The sequence below is a fragment of the Myotis brandtii genome, unplaced genomic scaffold (assembly GCF_000412655.1).
Source record: "Myotis brandtii unplaced genomic scaffold, ASM41265v1 scaffold165, whole genome shotgun sequence".
NCBI classification, from domain to species: Eukaryota; Metazoa; Chordata; class Mammalia; order Chiroptera; family Vespertilionidae; genus Myotis; species Myotis brandtii.
This window is the reverse complement of record NW_005356042.1, coordinates 16,196,098-16,215,575: the sequence shown is the minus strand read 5'-3', so window position 1 is coordinate 16,215,575 and position 19,478 is coordinate 16,196,098. Positions and strand designations below refer to the sequence as shown.

Here is a 19,478-nt window from a genome sequence, read left to right as displayed (position 1 = left end):
CACTGACCACCAGGGGACAGCTCCTGTATTGAGTGTCTGACCCCTGGTGGTCAGTGCACATCATAGCAGCCTGTTTGAAAAGGGTAGCGGTCGTACGCTAATTACCATGTTTCTCTTTTATTAGGGTAGATATATATATGTATATATAGAGAGAGGCCTGGTGCATGAGTTCGTGCACGGGTGGGGTCCCTAGGGGTGGCCTGTGGGGATCAGCACAGTCCAATGCTGCCTGCTGCTCCTGCTCATCCCAGCCCTGCTGCGCCTGCCGCGGGCTTACGCCCAGTCAGTACTGATCGGGAGTGCCTCGAGCCGCAGTGGTGCTCACCAGCCATGAGCCCTGCGCCTGGCACCCGTCCTGAGGGAGGTAGGGGGGCCAGGATGCGATTGGCCCTCTAGGCGGGTGGTGGGATGCCCTTGCCAGCCTGGGAACCAGATCTGTCCTGCTGACATTTGCGCCGGTTGTCAGGAGCTACCTGGACGCTGCTTTTAATATATTTTATTGAATTTTTACAGAGAAGAAGGGAGAGGGATAGAGAGCTAGAAACATCGATGAGAGAGATCGATCAGCTGCCTCCTGCACAGCCCCCAGTAGGGATGTGCCCGCAACCCAGGTACATGCCCTTGACCGGAATCGAACCTGGGACCCTTGAGTCCGCAGGCTGATGCTCTATCCACTGAGCCAAACCGGTTCGGCAAGGACGCTGCTTTTATATCATTTCTTCCTTGCGGAGCATCTAGGAGGGGAAGCAGCTGCAGTGCCCAAGGCCAACTTCCAGGAGGCCAGTGGCGCTGTCGGGATCAGGCTGGTGGCACTGGTCCATCAGTGTCTGGCCCGTTCTCCAGAGATTGGACCTGCAGGACTACTGAGGGAGTGAGTGGCTGCCGCCGAGCTGGTAGGCCGCTTGGATGGGTCAGTCAGCTGAGCGGTGCTCTCACTGTGGGAGCACATTGACCACCAGGGGGCAGCTCCTGCATTGAGCATCAGCCCCCTGGTGGTCAGTGTGCATAATAGCGACTGGTCATTCTGCGGTTTGGTCAATTTGCATATTAGGGTTTTATTATACAGGATTGGTTGCAGCAGCACTCCCAAATGTTAAGAATCAAGAATTCCACCAAACCGTGTCTTTTTTTCCCCCCTCGATGTTGGCTGAGGATTATATTGCTTTCATCCAGCAAAGATACCACATCTGAATACACAGGTTGGCATTACCACTTGATTACATTTGCAATAAACTACTGTCATTCCCCATGACTCGGATGGTGAATAAATAGGACTAGGAAGAAAACATCCATCCCTGCATAATTCAAGTTTGATGGCGGCACCAATCTCTGCGAATCCTGCAGGGATGTGGTATTGACTATCCTATATAATAAAGAGCTAATATGCAAATGGTCACCATGCCCTCGTGCCCTCTGCCGGGGCTGGGGACCTGAGGCCGTGCCCCCACCTGGCGCTGGGCTGGGGGACCTGAGGCTGCGCCCCCCGCCCTATGGGGTTTGATGGGACTGGGGCCTGTCGGGTCTGGGTCTTGCACAATTTCAAGGTGCGCGCGGGTGGGCAGATACTCAACTCTGGGTCCCGTGGCGTGCCCCAGACTCTGACAGGAGGGAGATTTTCATATACATTTTACTAATTTTCTTTCATCTCTGACACTTCTATTATAAAGGGCAAATAGCAATATTAAGATATTTCTGCTAATTAATTCCCTTTAATGTGCACGAATTTTGTGCACCAGGCCACTAGTGTGTGTAACTTAAATATATATTTATTTAAAAGTTTATTGATTTATTGAGAGGAAGGGAGAGGGAGAGAAACATCGATGAGAGAAACATTGGGTTGCTTCCTGTAGGCACCCTGACCAGGGAACAAACCTGCAACCTGTGCATGTGCCCTGACTGGGAATAGAACTGGAGACTTTTCAGTGCATGGGATGATGCTCAACCAAGCCACACTGGCCAGGGCTCTTGCTCTTTTTTAGTGAATGTATTTTTCTCTTTGAGCACATAAACCTATGTAAAGTCTTTTATCAGACCATTCCATAAAATTAATTTTATCTGGGGTGAATTTAATTTATTGATGTTTGCAGTCTTTCTTAGTGTTAGGTTTCTTCTCTCCCTGCAGTCCAAATGGATTTAGCAGTTGACTCCATCTAGCTCCTCACTCCTTTGGCCCTTATTCTAGAACCAAGTCTGTAGACATTCAGTTAACGGGATATCACAGACCAGACAAGCAGAGTCAACAGAACTGTGTGTCAGTTTCATGTCCAAGTCCTCCCAACCCCATTTCTGGGCCCAGGTTTTAACATAACTCTCACGTCCAGCCAGGGTGCAGGCCAAGCTCAGTGCAGCTCCTTCCCATTCACTCAGTCACCATGGCTCTAGCCCACACACCACAGCCATGTCACCGCTCACCTTCTAAGGTACCATAATCACTCACAGCCAATGAGCAGGGCAAAACATTTTGAGACCCACGATAATTCAGAAAATTAACTGCCCAAGAACTGCCAGAACAGGAAATGGGAGTGAATAATTTATAATGCTGGCATGAGGAAAGCTTTTCTAGCCATGACATAAAATTCAGATTTCTTAAAATAAAAATGAAATGTGAGTAACATTAAAATTAAACTTTTGTGTAGTAGTTAAGAAAAAATGAGTTTGTAAAGACAAACTAGGAAAACATCTACAACTCAAGACAAAGTTTAATTTCCCTAAAATAGAAAGATTGACAATTCAGTAGTAAAATGGTGAAACAAGAATAATACAAATATTCAATAAACTTGAAAATTTGCCAAACCTCACTAAATACAAAACAAAAAAGCAATGATATAATCTACTTTTGCTGTACAGACTGGCAAAGTTTTAAAAATTAATAAATGTACAGTGTTGGCAAGCAGGTAAGAAAATAGTAGTATTTCTGTACTGCAATAACATACATTGGTAAAAATCTTTTGGCAAACCAAGTTAGCAATGTATTAAAAGTTTAAATGTCCCCAGCCTTTGACCCAACAGCTCTACTTCCAACAATACATCCTAGAGTGAGTCTCAGCAGGGCAGAGGTGACCGAGGACAGCGATGAGGCACTGTGGCGACACAACAGAGTGGAACCCCCATATGCCTTCACTAGAGGAGCCATGAAATAAATGCTAGGCAGCTACATGCTGGAATGATGCCACTGTCAACAGCGAGACTGATCTACGTGTGCTGGACATGTCACAGGTCCACAATATGCTGGTAAGAGAGTCACAAAGACAAAAAAAAATCAACAAAATATGCTGGTAAGTGAAATGGCGAGTTGCCCAAGAGTGGGAGTAGAATGTTCACATTTTTTAAAAGCAAAGTAGGTCCATATATGCAAACAGAAGGCAATATATTGAATGTTCACCAAGCTGCTAGCCATGGTGACCCCAGAGAGGTGAGGATAGAGAGTACTTGCACTTCATAGTTATCCAAATATCTATTTTAATGTGCACATATTAGTCTAATAACCAGAAAAATACCAATAAAGACAAATCAAGATAAGTAAAATGTTTCATAATTATTTTAAAATTTCTTAACATAATGAATGATGGGCACAGCTCTAGTTTATCCGTCCACATTCACACTGTGTATGAAGTAAAGTAACAAATAGATCCACTATTACAGATGAACAGAATAATCCCAAGTTTTCACTTGGTCATAACTTCCTTTCCAAACTGTGCTGCTCCCCTCCAGGCATAGTGTGGACCCCCCACGGATAAGAGCCATCTCACTTGGCCGGGCATGTGTCAGACAATTGCCCAGTGTCTCCTGGCTGCCATGAATGATTACTGGGTGCACAAGCAGACAGAGCAAATGCAAGAGAAGTCAGGCCTGGATTCTCAAAGGAGTCATAGCCCCCTGCCAGACAAATCCTTCTGAAAATTCACTGACATCCATGTTTCTTCCCAATCAGGTTCACAAAGTATCCAAGATGCTCACCCAGGGAGAAACAGGGATATCCTCTGGCACAGAGAGAAGAGGTTAAATAGATTAACTGGAACGTCTCTGCACTTTAGGAGAAGATGGCTCCAAAGACAGGAGACATTTGTGACTGGTCTCAGTCAAGGACAGCTCACAGGCCTCTGCTGCCGCTCCCGTCACTCCATCCATGTGGTGGGCCTCTCCCACTTCTGCAGGGGCTGGATGAGGTCCCAACATCCCTAGCCAGATAACAGGGATGGAATCCTGGGGCCAGCGAATACCAATAGCAACCAGATTACTATAAAGATGGGGGAAACCTTGGCTTAAAAAAATGGGGGAAAAGGACTACATTTCTCAAATGCAAAATTTTCCTCTACCTTTCTCAATCATTTGCATAATTTTTGTCAAGGCCAAACGTAGTTTAAAATAAGGCAGGTGGTTTCTCTCCACTCGTGCCTTTGTCCTTCGGGGACGTCCAGGCCTGTGCTGTGACAGCACCAGTTTCCTGCGCAGGACCTGCAGGAGCTTCTCAGTTGGCTATTTTCTCAATCTCGTCCAAATCATCCGTGTCCAGTCTTTCTATTTTCTTATCTGAGAATAAAAAAAGATTCAAAGAGAGATCAACATGGGGTTACATGGAGACACACACCTAGGGAAGGGGCAGCCCAGCAGGGAGAGAAAACACAGGTCTCTGCCCTGGCTAGGAACGAGCCCTGCCTCTGCCCACATCCATCCTCCAGTTAAACCCAAAGGCTTCTGGTGCCTGAGACAGACACTGACAACAACAGTCCGAGTCCAAGGCCCTCAGCCTGGCCAAGGGGAACCGACACTCGAGTCCTGACACTGAACTCCCAGGTGTGCTCTCTGAGGACTTCCCGATTGTAGGGGAGGAGGGGAATGTGCAAAGGGACAAAGCCTCTCTAGGGGCCACAGGACTACCTACCCTTCCACCCATCCCCCGACTTGCCCCATAAGGAAAGGCAGGACGCTCCCAGGACTCACTAAAATGCTCCTGGATTCTGTTGAGGATGTTCATGCTGTGCTTGCTGTCGACCATGTTCACTGCCAGGCCCCTCTTGCCAAAGCGGCCAGTGCGCCCGATCCGGTGCAGGTAAGTCTCGTTGTCTGGGTTCCCATCCTTGTCCACAGGAAGGTCAAAGTTGATGACAACAGACACCTGTTCAACGTCAATACCTGCATGAAGAAGAGATGGAGAAGAGTAAGGATGGGAGACAGGCCACATACACCAAGTTTGGTTGGAGGGAGTCAGGGTGGGCCAGCTCTGGGATTCCGGGACAAGGAGCACGGAGCAGAACCCAGAGGAAAACCACAGGACTTTGGCAGGTGCTAACAAAATTAAGAACTCAGTAGGAGCCCTAGCTGGTTTGCTCAGTGGATAGAGCCTCCGCCTGAGAACTGAAGAGTCCCAGGTTCGATTCAGGTCAAGGGCACTTGCCCAGGTTAGGGGTGCAATCCCCAGTAGGGGGCATGCAAGAGGCAGCCAATCAATGACTGTCTCTCATCATTGATGTTTCTATCTCTCCCTCTCCGTCTCTGAAATAAACAAAAATATATATGTAAAAAAAAGTCAGTAAGAGAGCCTCTGCTAGACACTAGTGTCAGGAGATGCAGCTGAAACCTCAATGGCTGCACGAAGAGCAGGCGCCATTGTGAATCAGTCAGAAGTCTGTACATTTCCTTCCACCAAGTCAGGACTCGGTTTCTGTGAAAGTTCTTATCTGCTGAGGGAATCCAGTCTCTCCTAGAAAAGGATGTCACCACCAACCCCACGTGACCTCTCCCAACCACCCGAGTTGTTCATATGAGGATTTCTCTTGCTACCCCGAGGCTGGCAGACCAGGACAAGTTCTCTGCTCACCACGGGCACACACGTTGGTGGTCACCAGAACCTTCTCTTTGCCCTCTCGGAAGCGCTCAATCACCGCAGCCCTCTGCTCCACCATCATCTCCCCACTTAGCAGAGCCACCTGGTGGCCTTCTCTTGAGAGCTCTGCTGCCAGCCAACTGGCTGTTTTGCGGGTCTGAAGGAAGAAAACATTTGAGACATCAAAGTCCCTGAAGAGAATATTTTTGATCTAGAAAACTCTACCTGAAACTTAGCAGCTAAGGGTTAAATTTCCTAAAATTGTTAACTTGATGGTGTACCAGGAAGTAACAATGTCACCTGGGTCAAAAATATTTGATTTAAAAATAATCAAAAGGGTGAAAAAATCAGAGAAATTATACTTACTAGCCTGGACTCTTTAAGATATCCATGTCATGAAAGGTGGGGAAACTGGTGGGATTAAGTCCTCAAGAGACATGACAACTAAATGCAACAATCTCTGAATGGCTCTTTGGTTTAGCAACAGCAACCAAAAGCAATAAAGAACCTTTGTGGTAACAGGTGGGGAAAATGGGATACGGATGAACTGTTTAGGGGATAACATCACTATCACTGTATCATTGTTCAAGGTGTGGTAATGGTATTATGGTCCTTCTTGGGAAATATTTAGCTGTGAATTTGTCATGATGTCTACAACTACCTTAACAATGACTCAGTAAGCCCTGGCCAGTGTTCCCAATGGTTAGAGCAAAGCGTCACAGGCTTGATTCCCTGTCAAGGGCTGTGTACCTGGTATTGCAGGTTCAATCCTGGCCCTGGTGGGGGGATACAACCAATCGATGTCTCTCTCCAATCAATATTTCTCTCTCTCTCCCCCCCTCTCTTCCTCCCTTCCACTCTCTCTAAAAAGTTAATGGAAAAAATATCCTCAGGTGAGGAGTAACAAAACAAAATTTTTTTTTAATTAAATAAATTAAAATAAAATGACTCAGCAAAAAAAAAAAAGTACAGGTATTTCACGCACATGGATATGAATAATAAAGCAAATGTGGCTAAATGTTGACAATAGGTGAAGGACATGTTATTCGTTTTATTTTTTTATTTTCTATAGGTGTGAAAGTTTCAATTTGAGGTTGGGAGAGGGATGCCACTCTAAATTATAAGTCTTCCAACAACAGAGTAAGAGTTATCTCATTTTTATATCCTTTAAATAGCATTTTGAAATTTTCTTCAGATATCTTATTTACTGGTGAAAAAAAATTTTTTTGCTATTATAAATGATATCCCTCAATTTTGTTTTTGCACTTGAAACTAGAAAACTAGTTATTTTCTATTAATTTTGTAATTTCTTATCAGTTGATTCTCTTGGGTTTTCTAATAATACATCACATACAAATAATATAAAATTCAAGGTGCTCTATGCTTAGGCTATGTATACCTCAGGACACTAAAAATTGCCTCTTACATCTTCACAAACCATTTCCTTCCTGGCCCCACAGGAGAAGCTGGTCCTCAGCACTAAGGTGGAGCTGGCTGAGAGGGAGGGGGCTGGACACCTTCCCATGGAACTCCTCCCCAGGCTGGCCTGCTGCTGCTGCTGCTGCTCCTGCTGCTACTCACATGGCAGAAGATCATGGCTTGAGCAATGGTGATGGCCCCGTAGAGGTTACACAAGGCCTGGAACTTCTCGTCTCTGTTATTGCACAGGACGTAATACTGCTTGATGGTGTCCAATGTCTCCTCCTCCCGCTTCAGTTTGATAATGTTTGGGTCTGGGACCACTTTCTGGGCAAATTTCCATACAGAGTCTTCAAAGGTGGCAGAGAAAAGCAGCATCTGGCAGTTCCTGGGTAGCATCCTGCAAGGGAAGGCCCAGGTGTTTGGCACGAGCCCGAGTGTTTCACTGGAATGAGCAGCAGCACAGCCTCCCCAGGCTTGGATGGGCTATGTCCCCTGGAAGGTGGCAGAGGTGGAGGAGCACCGTGGGGAAGAGGCAGGACCAGACATGGGGCAGGGACAGGGTGGTATTAGATTCCTAAGTCTTTTCCTTGACCCAGGCGGGAGTATGGTCAGTGCCAACATGGCCCATCAATCACAGGCTTCTCAAGCTTCTGAAGCAGAGAACCCGGTACAAGGCTGAGAAGTTCCTCCCAAACTAGAGTCCTACCTTTGGATGCGGATGCTCTGATCTTGGTGGCCCTGAGTAGCTATCATCACATCAGCCTCATCCAGAACAAACACCTTGATCTTCTTGGGGTCAATGAACTTGAGCTTGGCGCACCAGTCTAAGACAGTCCCAGGGGTGCCAATGACAATGTGCTCACTGATCTTCTGACCCCTTTCCACTGTGGAGACAAGAGGTGTTCTGTGGTTATTTCCATGGCAAAACCAGCTTTGGAAAGCAAAGCCTTGCCCCATTCTTCCAGAGCTTTTAGAACAAGTTAATTACAGATTTCAAAGGATACAGGACTGTTTCCCAAGTCTTGGTTGTACTGTAAAGTGGGCATAATGACACCTACCTGACTGCATGTGGTCAGGATAAAATCCTACACAGGGAAACCTCAGTAAGTGTTAGTTCCTTCCTACCTTCTATAATTCAACACCATCCAACTCTTTCTCTTTAGCATTATCTTGTCCTTTTCATACCATTCATTCACTCATGATTCACTGATTTTCTCCCAAATTGGCAAAAATACTTTGGGGTCCTCAATAATGTTTAAGAGTGTAGAAGACTGGCCCTGGATGGGTAGCTCAGTTGGTCATCCCGATACGCCAAAGTTGTGGGTTCAGTCTCGTCAGGGCACATACAAGAATAAACTAATGAATTCATAAATAAGTGGAACAACAAATTGATGTTTCTCTCTCACCCCCTAAATCTATAAATTAAAAAAAAAAAAAAAGAGTGTTAAGAGACCCAAAAACTTGAGAAGCACTGCTCTAGGCAATTATAAACTTTTGGGTCAAAAGGATGTCTCTCTTCAACTTTTCTAGGTAACGTCAAACTGTTTTCTAAAGTGATTGTACCAGTGTATACTCCTGCCAGAAATGTGTGAGCATTTCAGTTTTGTGGCTTCATCAATACTGGTAATTGTCAGATTTCTTCATTTTTGCCCACCTGAGATGTGTATAGTGGTTTTAATTTACATTTTTGTGATGACTAATGAGGCTCATTTTTTCATGTTTACTGACCATCTGAATTCCTTCTTTTGTGAAGTGTCTGTTCAGCTGGGCCTCTTTCGTCTTTTTTAAAAACTATGTATCTCTTTTATATATTATTGATTTCAGAGAGGGAGAGGGAAAGAGCGATAGAAACATCAATGATGAGAATAACCGATTGGCTGCATCCTGCACGCCCCCTATTGGGGATTGAGCCCACAACCTGGCATGTGTTCTTGACCGGAATCAAACCCAGGACCCTTCAGTCCACAGGCTGATACTCTATCCCCTGAGCCAAACCAGCTAGGGCTCTTTTGTCTTTTCTTAATGATTTGTAGTTTTTAAATATTCCATTAACTTTCTAATGACCCACTTTCTACCTGTCCTACCTCATTTTAAACCATATTCTCTACATTACATTCTGCAGAATACACAGAAGAAAGAACTGCTGGAGGATTTCTGATTCTGATAAGACCAAGAGAGCTATACATGCTCTTAGTTTACTCTTACTAAAGCTGTGCTTACTTTTTAAAAATACGTATTTTTATTTATTTCAGAGAGGAAGGGAGAGGGTATCATTGATCGGCTGCTTCCTGCATGCCCCATATTGGGATCGAATCCACAACCTGGGCATATGTCCTGACTGGGAATCGAACAGTAACTCTTAATTCATAGGTCAACACTCAACCACTAAGCCATGCCTGCTGGGCATTTTTAAAGAAAGGTATCTGACCTCCACCCCGCATCCTCAGTGCTGCCATCCCTCTCTAGTAAGCAGCTTCCAGAACTCTGGATGCCAAATTCAAAACCTTATCTTGTCAGTGAAGAATGCCTGGACCCAGGCATTTTCTAACAATGCAAAATCTTATGTTAAGGGTGGAGAGAACTGTTAACAAATTAGCAAATAATTAAATACATTGGCTAAAATCAATGCATTTGGGCTCTAAGGTCAGACTGAACCAGAGTTGAATAATCATCATGTTTCAGCATTCAAACACCCAACCACCCTACCCTACTCACTGCTTAGGGCTCACCTCTTTATACTCACATTTATTGCCTCGAACAGCATAAGCAAGCTTTAGTTCTGGATGAAATTTGCCCATCTGCTCAATCACTTTTCCTGTTTGAAGCGCCAACTCATATGTTGGGGAGAGGCAAAGGCACTGACAGGGGGATCATAAAGGATGACTTTAGGAGACCCTTTCAGTAACACAACAGGCTCTAAAGCAACAAGTATGCTGATGTTATTAGCACTTTGAACAGTGCAGGGAACCACATCCTTTCAACCAGGCCAACCTTTCAGTTTGGCTGGGGGATGCCTTTGGGAGCTATTGTTTAAAGGTGCTTTCAAATGAATTTTACCCACGTCCTGCTCTGCCTGAGCCACAGTTTGAAGCACAGGGAATGTTCAGAACCCTCCAGGGGAACCCTCGTCAATCCCCCACCAGATGGCAGTGCCCAGGCAAGTGAGGACCCAGGATCCCCCAGCCCTCACCTGGGGGTATCTCTCCGCTGGCTCCACTCGGCTGAGCATGGCCAGGACAAAGGCAGCTGTTTTCCCAGTACCAGACTGAGACTGGGCAATCAGGTTCTGTGGGCTGGATGAAGGAAGAAGAGAGATGAAAATGAGATTGGTTAAACACACACAAAGGTGTCAAGATGTTCTTTCTGAGTAGTAGGAATATGGATTTCCTCCTTTAGTCCAGATTTTCTGCATTGAGAACAATGACAAATGTTTTTTGTGTTTTTAAAAAAATATATTTTATTGATTTTTTACAGAGAGGAGGGGAGAGGGATAGAGAGTTAGAAACATCGATGAGAGAGAAACATCGATCAGCTGCCTCCTGCACACTCCCCACTGGGGATGTGCCCGCAACCAAGGTACATGCCCTTGACCGGAATCGAACCTGGGATCCTTCAGTCCGCAGGCCAACGCTCTATCCACTGAGCCAAACCAGTTAGGGCGACAAATGTTTTTATATTGTTATAAAACTGCTTAAATATTATGGAAAATGATTGTTTTAGATGGGTTCACATCGAGAAGTCCTTACTCTAGACTCTAGCACAGCTAGTGCCCTAGTTCTGTACCTTAGGGGTCCCGCGGAAACTAAGATAGCACAGTAAGGTCTGTGCCAATAAGACAAGTCCCCGAGAATGTTTTCTGCTGAGCCATAATGTGCCTCTAGCACTCAGCTCCTTCTGTGTGTTCCCTTTTCCATCTTTATAGAAAATGTAAGATTCTAAGTCAGACAGATACTTTAGAGGGAACTTTCACATATCACTTCGTGTAACCCATTGTCATGGAAATAGGTGGCATTTTTGTCATTAAAAAAGAAAAACAAGCCCTGACGGAGTGGCTCAGTGGTTGAGCATCGACACATGAACCAGGAGGTCACAGTTTGAATCCCAGTCAGGGCACATACCTGGATTGCAGGTTCGGTCCCCAGTAAGAGGCATGCAGGAGGCAGCTAATCAATGATTCTCTCTTATCATTGATCTCTCTCTCTCTCTCTCTCTCTCAAATCAATAAAAACATGTCTTTTTAAAAAAAGTTGCTACACAAAAGTATATCACTTATCTAAGGTTTAAAAATATATAAACTACTCTAGATTCTTAGGGCACACAGAAACCTAATAAAAGTATAAAGAAATGAGGAAATGATGACCCACTTCGGGATGATGCTTACTTTGGTGGGAGAGGATATGAGCGGAGAAGGGTATACAACTGCCAACGACTAAATGATGTTTTATTTCTTGGCAGGTGTTCTTGGTATTGCTCTTGACACCTTTTTGCAGGTCTCAAATATTTCAAAATAATTTGTAAAAACCCAATTCAAGCTATTCCCCTGAAGAAACATGTTGCCCCAAACGTCCCATCTTGGTCTCCAGACAGTAACAGCTGTTGATGGGTGACATTAAACCAAATTCTGAAGAGGTGCATACTCACGGCTCAGCAAGCATCATGGGTAACGCGTTCTCTTGTATCTTGGATGGTCGGTTGAAGCCCATGGCATAGACTCCCTGAAGAAGCTGTGGTTTCCTGGGAGGCCAGGGAGAGAGAAAAGGAATCTCTAGTTGTTGAGACTGTTTAAAAGGCCTAGATTTTTATCTTTCCCTATATCTAGCAAAGAATGATGATTCCTATCTTTGTCAGACATATTTTCCTGTGCCTTAAAAAAAACAAAACAAAAACACTACCTAAAACAAGACAAAACCATCTTTTCCTACTAGATCTTAATCTGCAACTATTATGCAATTCATAAAATATAGATTAGTTTCCTTTCTCATAGAAATTCATGCTTTTAGCACATCCACAAATATGATTGGCCTTCTGTGACCAATGTTCCCTGGATACTGCAAGAGTGGTATTTATTAATTCATGGTGCAAAGTAAATTATAAAAGACATATTTAAAAGTAAAACTGCTTCCTATGCTGCTAAGAAATAGAAATCCCTTAGGAGAATGGGATTTCAGTTGGAATTTCTCAGCACAGATATTAAAGTGAACCAGCCATTCTGTGTTCAATGGTCCTTCCAAAGCCAGCCTGGAAAAGTCAAGTGCAAATACTTGGAAAAATTAAGAAGAAGATTGATTCAGCCAGTTTCTAGTAGCTGATCTATACAGTAAGAGAGGGTTCAGTTATCATCCTGAACTTTACAAATGCTCAGATTTATTTATGTCTAGTCAAAATCAAGAATAGAAAAGCACCAACTTCTTATATAAGTTGCTCTTACATTGCATTTACAATAAGCTCTCTGTTACCTTTAAACAGGGTGTTTAACAAAAATCATACTAGATTATTTCCAAAAAAAGTCAAACCAAGTCAAGACTTCTGTCCTAAGCCCTTCTTGGAGTTCAACAGACTCTCTAAAAGGCAAATTCTTCTGGCCTATGTTGGTTTTCAGACACAAAGAACTTTGAGAACATAACCTTTGGTGTCTGCCATTTGGAAGAAAGGCTGTAATGCCAGCAGATTCTGATTTGGTTGTCAAGGAAACAGTCACTACTGAATGAGGATTTTCAAGTGATCTAAGAGCTTCCAGTGGCTCAATTTTTTTTTCTTTCATTTTGCAGATTAATTCAAATCTTTTAAATACAAAAACAGACCAAGTATACTAGGTGACCTAGGTTTCATTCTTTGTTTCCTTTGGCGACCAATAGCTAAATCAGAGAGAACTTGCCTTTTCAGGGGACAATTCATCACTAGTTGAACTGAGAGCTCCAATCCTTTACGTGAAAGAAACTTAAAAAAAAAACCACTGATACTTGGAAAAAGCAAACTGTGAGTTCAGGAAACAGTAGAGCACATCTAGCTGCCCTAATGCAGTTTATGAACAGAGCAGAAATGACAGATTTGTTGAATGAAGCCCTTGAGAGAAAATACAGAAAATTACAATTTCCTGAAATCATTAAAAAACAGCCACACTTTGATTAGTGTTAATAGTTGGCAGAAATGTAGCCTCTGTTTGCTCACAGTGGGCATACTACAGATTTTGCTGAATAAAGGTAAAGAATCCATTTATTCCACCACTTTCTTATTTACCAGCTATTTCCTGTCTATGATTTGGGTCCTGGCAGGCAGCAAGAATGTTAGTTTATCTTTTGTCACTCATAACACCCAGCACAGTGGCATGTACATAAACCTATGAGCCATGCACACCTCTTTACTAACTTACTGAAGAAACAAAAAACTTGGTATATCCTTTCATAATTATCTCTAAAATACTGACACATTAGAAGTCATCCTTAGCGCAATGCCATCCATGTGCTCCCCTAAGATTCAATTCTGGGTTCTGGACTTTTTAAAAATTCCAGAATGATGAAGGCTGCTTTGCACTGTAGGTCCTGGGAATCCTGTACAGGCTCTCTTTTGACACATTTGACAAAAGCAGATAAACTGTTCTTAAGACCATAAACCCTATAGTCTAACGAAAGAGCTTACCTAATAAGAAATGTTCCTGACATCCAGAAATCACCTGTCAGCCAATATTTTATTGAAAGTTCTAAGAGCATAAAAGAAAAAAGACTTTCAGCTATGATGAATAAATCGGTGGCATTTAAAAATCCCTATCAAGAGGAGGAGAACCGGGAAGCAAAGAGACAAGGGTAGGAGGGAGACCATCACTGTCACCTTTTTCATACTTTTTGACTTTTGAATCATGTGAATTATTAACTAGTCAAAGAGATAAATATATTAGGATTTTTAAAAATATATATCTTATTGATTATTTAGATTTGAGAAAGGAAGGGAGAGGGAAAGATAGAAACAGCAATGAGAAAGAAACATCAATATTGATTGCCTGCCTCCTGCACGCCCCCCAATGGGGATCAAGCCCGCAACCTGGGCAAGTGCCCTGACCAGGAATCGAACCAGCAACTTCTCGGTGCATGGATCGACACTCAACCACTGAGCCACACCGGTCAAGCAGGGTTTTTAAAAATAAAAGTAAAATTCCCACAAGAATCTGTGTGATGCTAAGTTTTATAAAAGAGGGACGGATAGGAAACAGCTCAAAGAAACAAATACTCACAGCCGAAGCTCCTCGAAGGACTTCACTGAGTAGAGGGGGGACTTTGGGTCCCGCTGCAGGACTTCCACTTGGTTTGTGTTGTCGACCAGGTTGCTTCTGATCAGCTTGTTGAGTAAGGACTGGGCAGCTCTGTCCTCTGTCAGAAAGAAACCAGTAGATTTTCTTTTTTAGTTTTTAAAATTGTTTTATTGATTTTAGAGAGAGGGAGCGATAGAGAGAACTATCGATTTGTTGTTACACTTATTTATGCACTCATTGGTTGATTCTTGTATGTGCCCAGACCAGGGATCGAACCCGCAACCTTGGCGTATCAGGATGACGCCCTAATCAACTGAGCTACCTGGCCAGGGTCACCAGTTGATTTTCTTCACACTCATCTGGCAAACTCCATCCTTGTGACGCTCCCCTCCCCTTTATAGAACGTTCCCTAAAAAGGCAATCTATGTTAATCTCCACTTCCTCTCCTCCCCTTCTGTTGAATGTACACGGAATAGGGTTCTTATATAACCTCTCCACTTAACCTCAGCCCTTGTCAAACTCACCAATGATGCCTACACTGCTATTTCAATCCAAAAGGCAATTGTTAGTTCTTCTCTTAATCAACTTGTTACCTATATTTGACTCCCTACTTTGGAAAAACTTCCTTCTTCTGATTTCGGGGACAGCACTCTCTTTTGGTCCTATTTCACTGACTGTGTCTTCTCAATCTCCTTTGTGGATTCCTCTTCTTCCCCTTCATCTTATAACTAAGAATACATCTGGCTCCAGAAAGGCAAGTCCTGGGTCATACTGTGTCTCTTGCTACCGGGTTTCAATGAGTAGTTACCTTTCTCTTCTTCATCTGTTTTCTCTGCAGTGGCATTGGTTTTGATAACACCTACACAAGAAAACAGCTGTCATAATCAGAAAGGCAAATATCAAACCCACCCAAAAGGTGGGACAATGTAAATACTAAAATTTATTTTACGTGATCAAAATGTAAATAGTTGGCATTTCTTTGTGTTTAATAAATTTTTATTCCTACGAAATTTTTAAGTGCATAAGAAAATTTCAATTTTCTAAAAATTTTGGCTGACTTCAAAGTGATCAGCAGAATGTCACCTCTGACTTACTTACCCTTAAATAAACTATAGCTTTATATTAGCAAACATAATTAAACATGAGAAAGAAAAATTAAAAGACAGAGGTAAAATGATCACTTTTTATAGAATGTATGACTGTAAATTTTTAGGGCTAAGTATCAACTTAAGTAAACAGAAATCAGTAGTTTACATAATTATATAGAGAGATATAATTGAAAAAATCTGACTTATAATAGCAACTAAAAAGATAAAATGTTGCACCTAGAAATAAAATTAACAAAAATACGCAAGACTTAGATGAAGAAAACTTTAAATCACGCATTAAATAATGCAAATAGGTACAGCTAAAAACCCCCATAAATTTAAATGGGAATCTAAGATATTTACTTAACCCAAAAGAAGGCAGGAAAAGAGGCAGAGAACAAACTATAAGGGGACAAACAAATCAAACAGTAAAATTGCTGGGTTGAAATGTGGATTGTGGACCGACCCCCAATTCATATGTTGAAGTCCTAAGAATGTACCTCAGAATGTAACCTTGTTTTGAGATAGGGTCATTGCAGATGTAATTGGCTAAGATGAGGTCATTAGGGTGGGCCCTAATCCAATACGATTAATGTCCTTCTAAAAAGGGGAAATTTGAACATAGATATGCACACAGGGAAAATGCCATGTGAAGACGAAGACAGATTAGGGTGATGCTTCTATAAGCCAAGGAACACCAAAGACTGCCAGGTCCTTCCTCATAGCCCTCAGAAGGAACCAACCCTGCCGACAATCTGATCTTGGACTTCTGGCCTCCAGAACTGTGAGACAATAAATTTCTATTGTTCAGCCCTAGCCGGTTTGGCTCAGTGGACAGAGTGTCGGCATGTGGACTGAAGGGTCCTGGGTTCGATTCCCATCAAGGGTACATGCCCAGGTTGTGGGCTTGATCCCCAGTAGGGGGCATGCAGGAGACAGACAATAAATGATTCTCTTCCATCACTGATGTTTCTCTCTCTCTCTCCCTCCCTCTCTGAAATAAATAAAAATATATATTTAAAAAATAAATTTCTATTGTTCAAACCACCCAGTTTGTGATACTTTGTTATGGCAGCCCTAGCAAACTAGTAACAGGTGGAGATTGGGAACTGGGAAAATGGTGGCCAGATGGAAAGGCCTTTCACCTGTTTATACTTTATGAGTTGTTTGTGGGTTTTTAAAAATATTTTTATTGATTGCAGAGAGGAAGGGTGAGGGAGAAAGAGATAGATACATCAACGATGAGAGAGAATCATTGATTGGCTGTCTCCTGCACACCCCCTACTGGGGATGAAGCCCACAACCCGGGCATGTGCTGTGATCGGGAATCTAACCGTGATCTCCTGGTTCATAGGTCAAGGCTCAACCACTGAGCCATGCCGACCGGGTACTTTATGAGTTTTGAACCCAGATTAACCTTTAAAAATTTTAAAGAAACATTATCAAGTGAACAGTGACAGAGGTTAGATCAAATCTGGAAAAATAACATATCCCCTTCAGTGTGAAACCGACTTTACCGGCTGTCAAATCCAGAGCGAACATTTGCCGAACATGCTAAATGAAAGCTCCTTTTCACATTACAGCTATAAGTACAAAGCAGAAGCAAACTTATAACTTGTACCAGCTTACAATTGCTCGTGACTCACCATTGGTATCTGGTTTGACTCTCTCTTCCTTGATCTGCAAATTACTGATCTGAATGGAAATAAAAGAAAACACTTGAGAGCAGAGCCACAGGATAACTTAATACAGCCGTGGGCAAACCCGTTTGAAATGAATAAAACTAAAAAAAAAAAAGACCGTACCCTTTTATGTAATGATGTTTACTTTGAATTTATATTAGTTCACACAAACACTCCATCCATGCTTTTGTTCCGGCCCTCCGGTCCAGTTTAAGAACCCATTGTGGCCCTCGAGTCAAAAAGTTTGCCCACCCCTGACTTAATACCATGAATTATGTATTAAGCTAATGTACACAAGTCTATATGGTAAAATAAAAAGAGGGGAGGGTTTTTACCAACTATCAGGAAGCAGTGTTTTAAAACATTAAGTTACATCAGCCTCCTGATAAGCAAATTGTTTAGAACCAGATACCAAGTATATTCATATCTCATCTAGATTAGGAAAACAGGTTTAAAAAGATGTGAAACAAATTCTCAGTAACTGTCTTTTAAGAAAGATCTGATGCTAAACACTAGATTGTAAACTTGAGAGCACCAGAACCATATACTGTATCATATTTTTTTAAAAAAATTGGTATCAGAGAGGAAAGAAGAAGGGGAGAGGGAAACATCAATGATGAGAATCACTGGTGGGCTGCCTCCTGCACGCCACACCCCGCCCCCCCTCCGCCCCCCCACACACACTGGGGACTGAGCCCCAAACCCTGGCATTCGCACTGGCTGTATTTGATTCCTATTGACCTCCTGGTTCATGGGTCCATGCTCAACCACTGAGCCATACCGTCCGGGCCATATCATACTTTTTGAATAAAATATATAAAAACCAAAATCTGTTATTCTGTATAGCTACGAACTACCAACCATGTTAAGCATGTACCTAAAAAATGTTCAAACAAGGCACTCTCCCTCCTGGGAGCCTATCTTCCCTCTCAGGAGTGCATCTCCTAGAGACTAACGATCCCCAAGAGACTTGCAACCAGGGGAGCAGTGGGCAGCGGCGGCTCCACCCAGGCTCACCGCTGAACCTGCCTCCAAGGCCCATCTTCTCTGACTTCCCAGTGAGCCCACGGAGTCCCGCCTCGGCTCCCCTGTTGCTTCTTCTATTCTAAGCACTCCCTTGCTTCACTGGCCCCAGCTTTAATATAGGTACTCTCAAAATCAAAGTTAACGATGTTAAAATAAGGGAAGCACATTGTCGTTCTACTCTTGATGAGAAAGAGAACCAGCCTAAACTTGCCTCTCCTTGACATCCCCACTGGGAGATGCGATACAGAAAAGACAGCATACGTAGCGGGAACAGACTGCCACCGGATAAAAGCCTTAAACTGGCCCAGAGGGAGACAAAAGGCTCGAATCAGCACGGATTCCTCGTCGGGCCATCGGCCTGCCCCCCCCCCCGCCCCAACCCGTGGGCTCCCTGGATTTGGGGCAGGGTCCGCTGGGCCCTCCTACTTCCTTCCCCCTGGAGCTGCAGCCACTGACCGACTTGACAGCCGCTTCTTGCTGGTCCACGGCCAGGGCCCACGAGTCGGAGGCCATGGTGCGGAGGGAGGGAGGCCGACTCGCGAAAAATGCACACGCTCGCACAGATCCCAAGCCCGCCGCCGGCGCGAGAAGGTAACTCACGCGGACCGGAAGTGGTGCTGCTTAAACGTGACGTCAGTTCCGGCAGGACTCGAACGTCACCATTCCGCGCCGCGCCTGCCGTTTCCCGGGCCGCGCCCGCTCCCGTCAGGCGCCAAGCCGAGGCTTCCGCGGCTTTCCGCGGGCTGAGCCTCTCGGTGTCTCCATGTGTCTGAGGTCTGTGAGGTGAAACTCTTAGCCTCGCTTTGCCTAACTTCACGCTGAAGTAACCCAAGTTTTACTTTCAAACCTGCCACGTCTCGTGAAGTTTATAAATCTCTGAACTCTAAAGAAAAGTTCCCTGAGAATACTACACGATGCCGGTTTCCACTGTTAGGAACGCGGTGACAGGTAAGACGGCAAAAACCGAAGAAACCAAAGCCCTGACCTCCCTCCCCGCCCTCAGCCCCACCCGCCGGAACACAGCGGCCTTGTCCTTCTCTTCGGCCATTCCAGCCCTGGTCCGGACCCATCGCAGCGAGGTATTTTATATAGTCCGACACAAAGCAGGCGTACAATGTAAACGTCGACCTGTTTGTCATACAGCTAAATGTTTTTTAATGTCATAGTTATCAATGCACCGGCAGAATGGCCCA

General features: G+C 43.9%; 1 protein-coding gene across 1 annotated transcript; it reads right to left on the bottom strand.

The window, feature by feature from the left end:
• Window positions 1–3,446: 3,446 nt before the first annotated feature.
• Window positions 3,447–18,948, bottom strand: LOC102252170 (ATP-dependent RNA helicase DDX19A). Its single transcript, XM_005862635.2, is given in 14 exon segments — window positions 3,447–4,530; window positions 4,942–5,133; window positions 5,819–5,981; window positions 7,406–7,643; window positions 7,953–8,130; window positions 9,990–10,104; window positions 10,437–10,539; window positions 11,888–11,980; window positions 14,472–14,607; window positions 15,298–15,348; window positions 17,224–17,272; window positions 18,742–18,890; window positions 18,893–18,920; window positions 18,922–18,948. Coding segments are annotated over 14 exon segments (1,584 nt in total). The 3' UTR covers window positions 3,447–4,468.
• Between the last annotated feature and the right edge of the window lie 530 nt (window positions 18,949–19,478).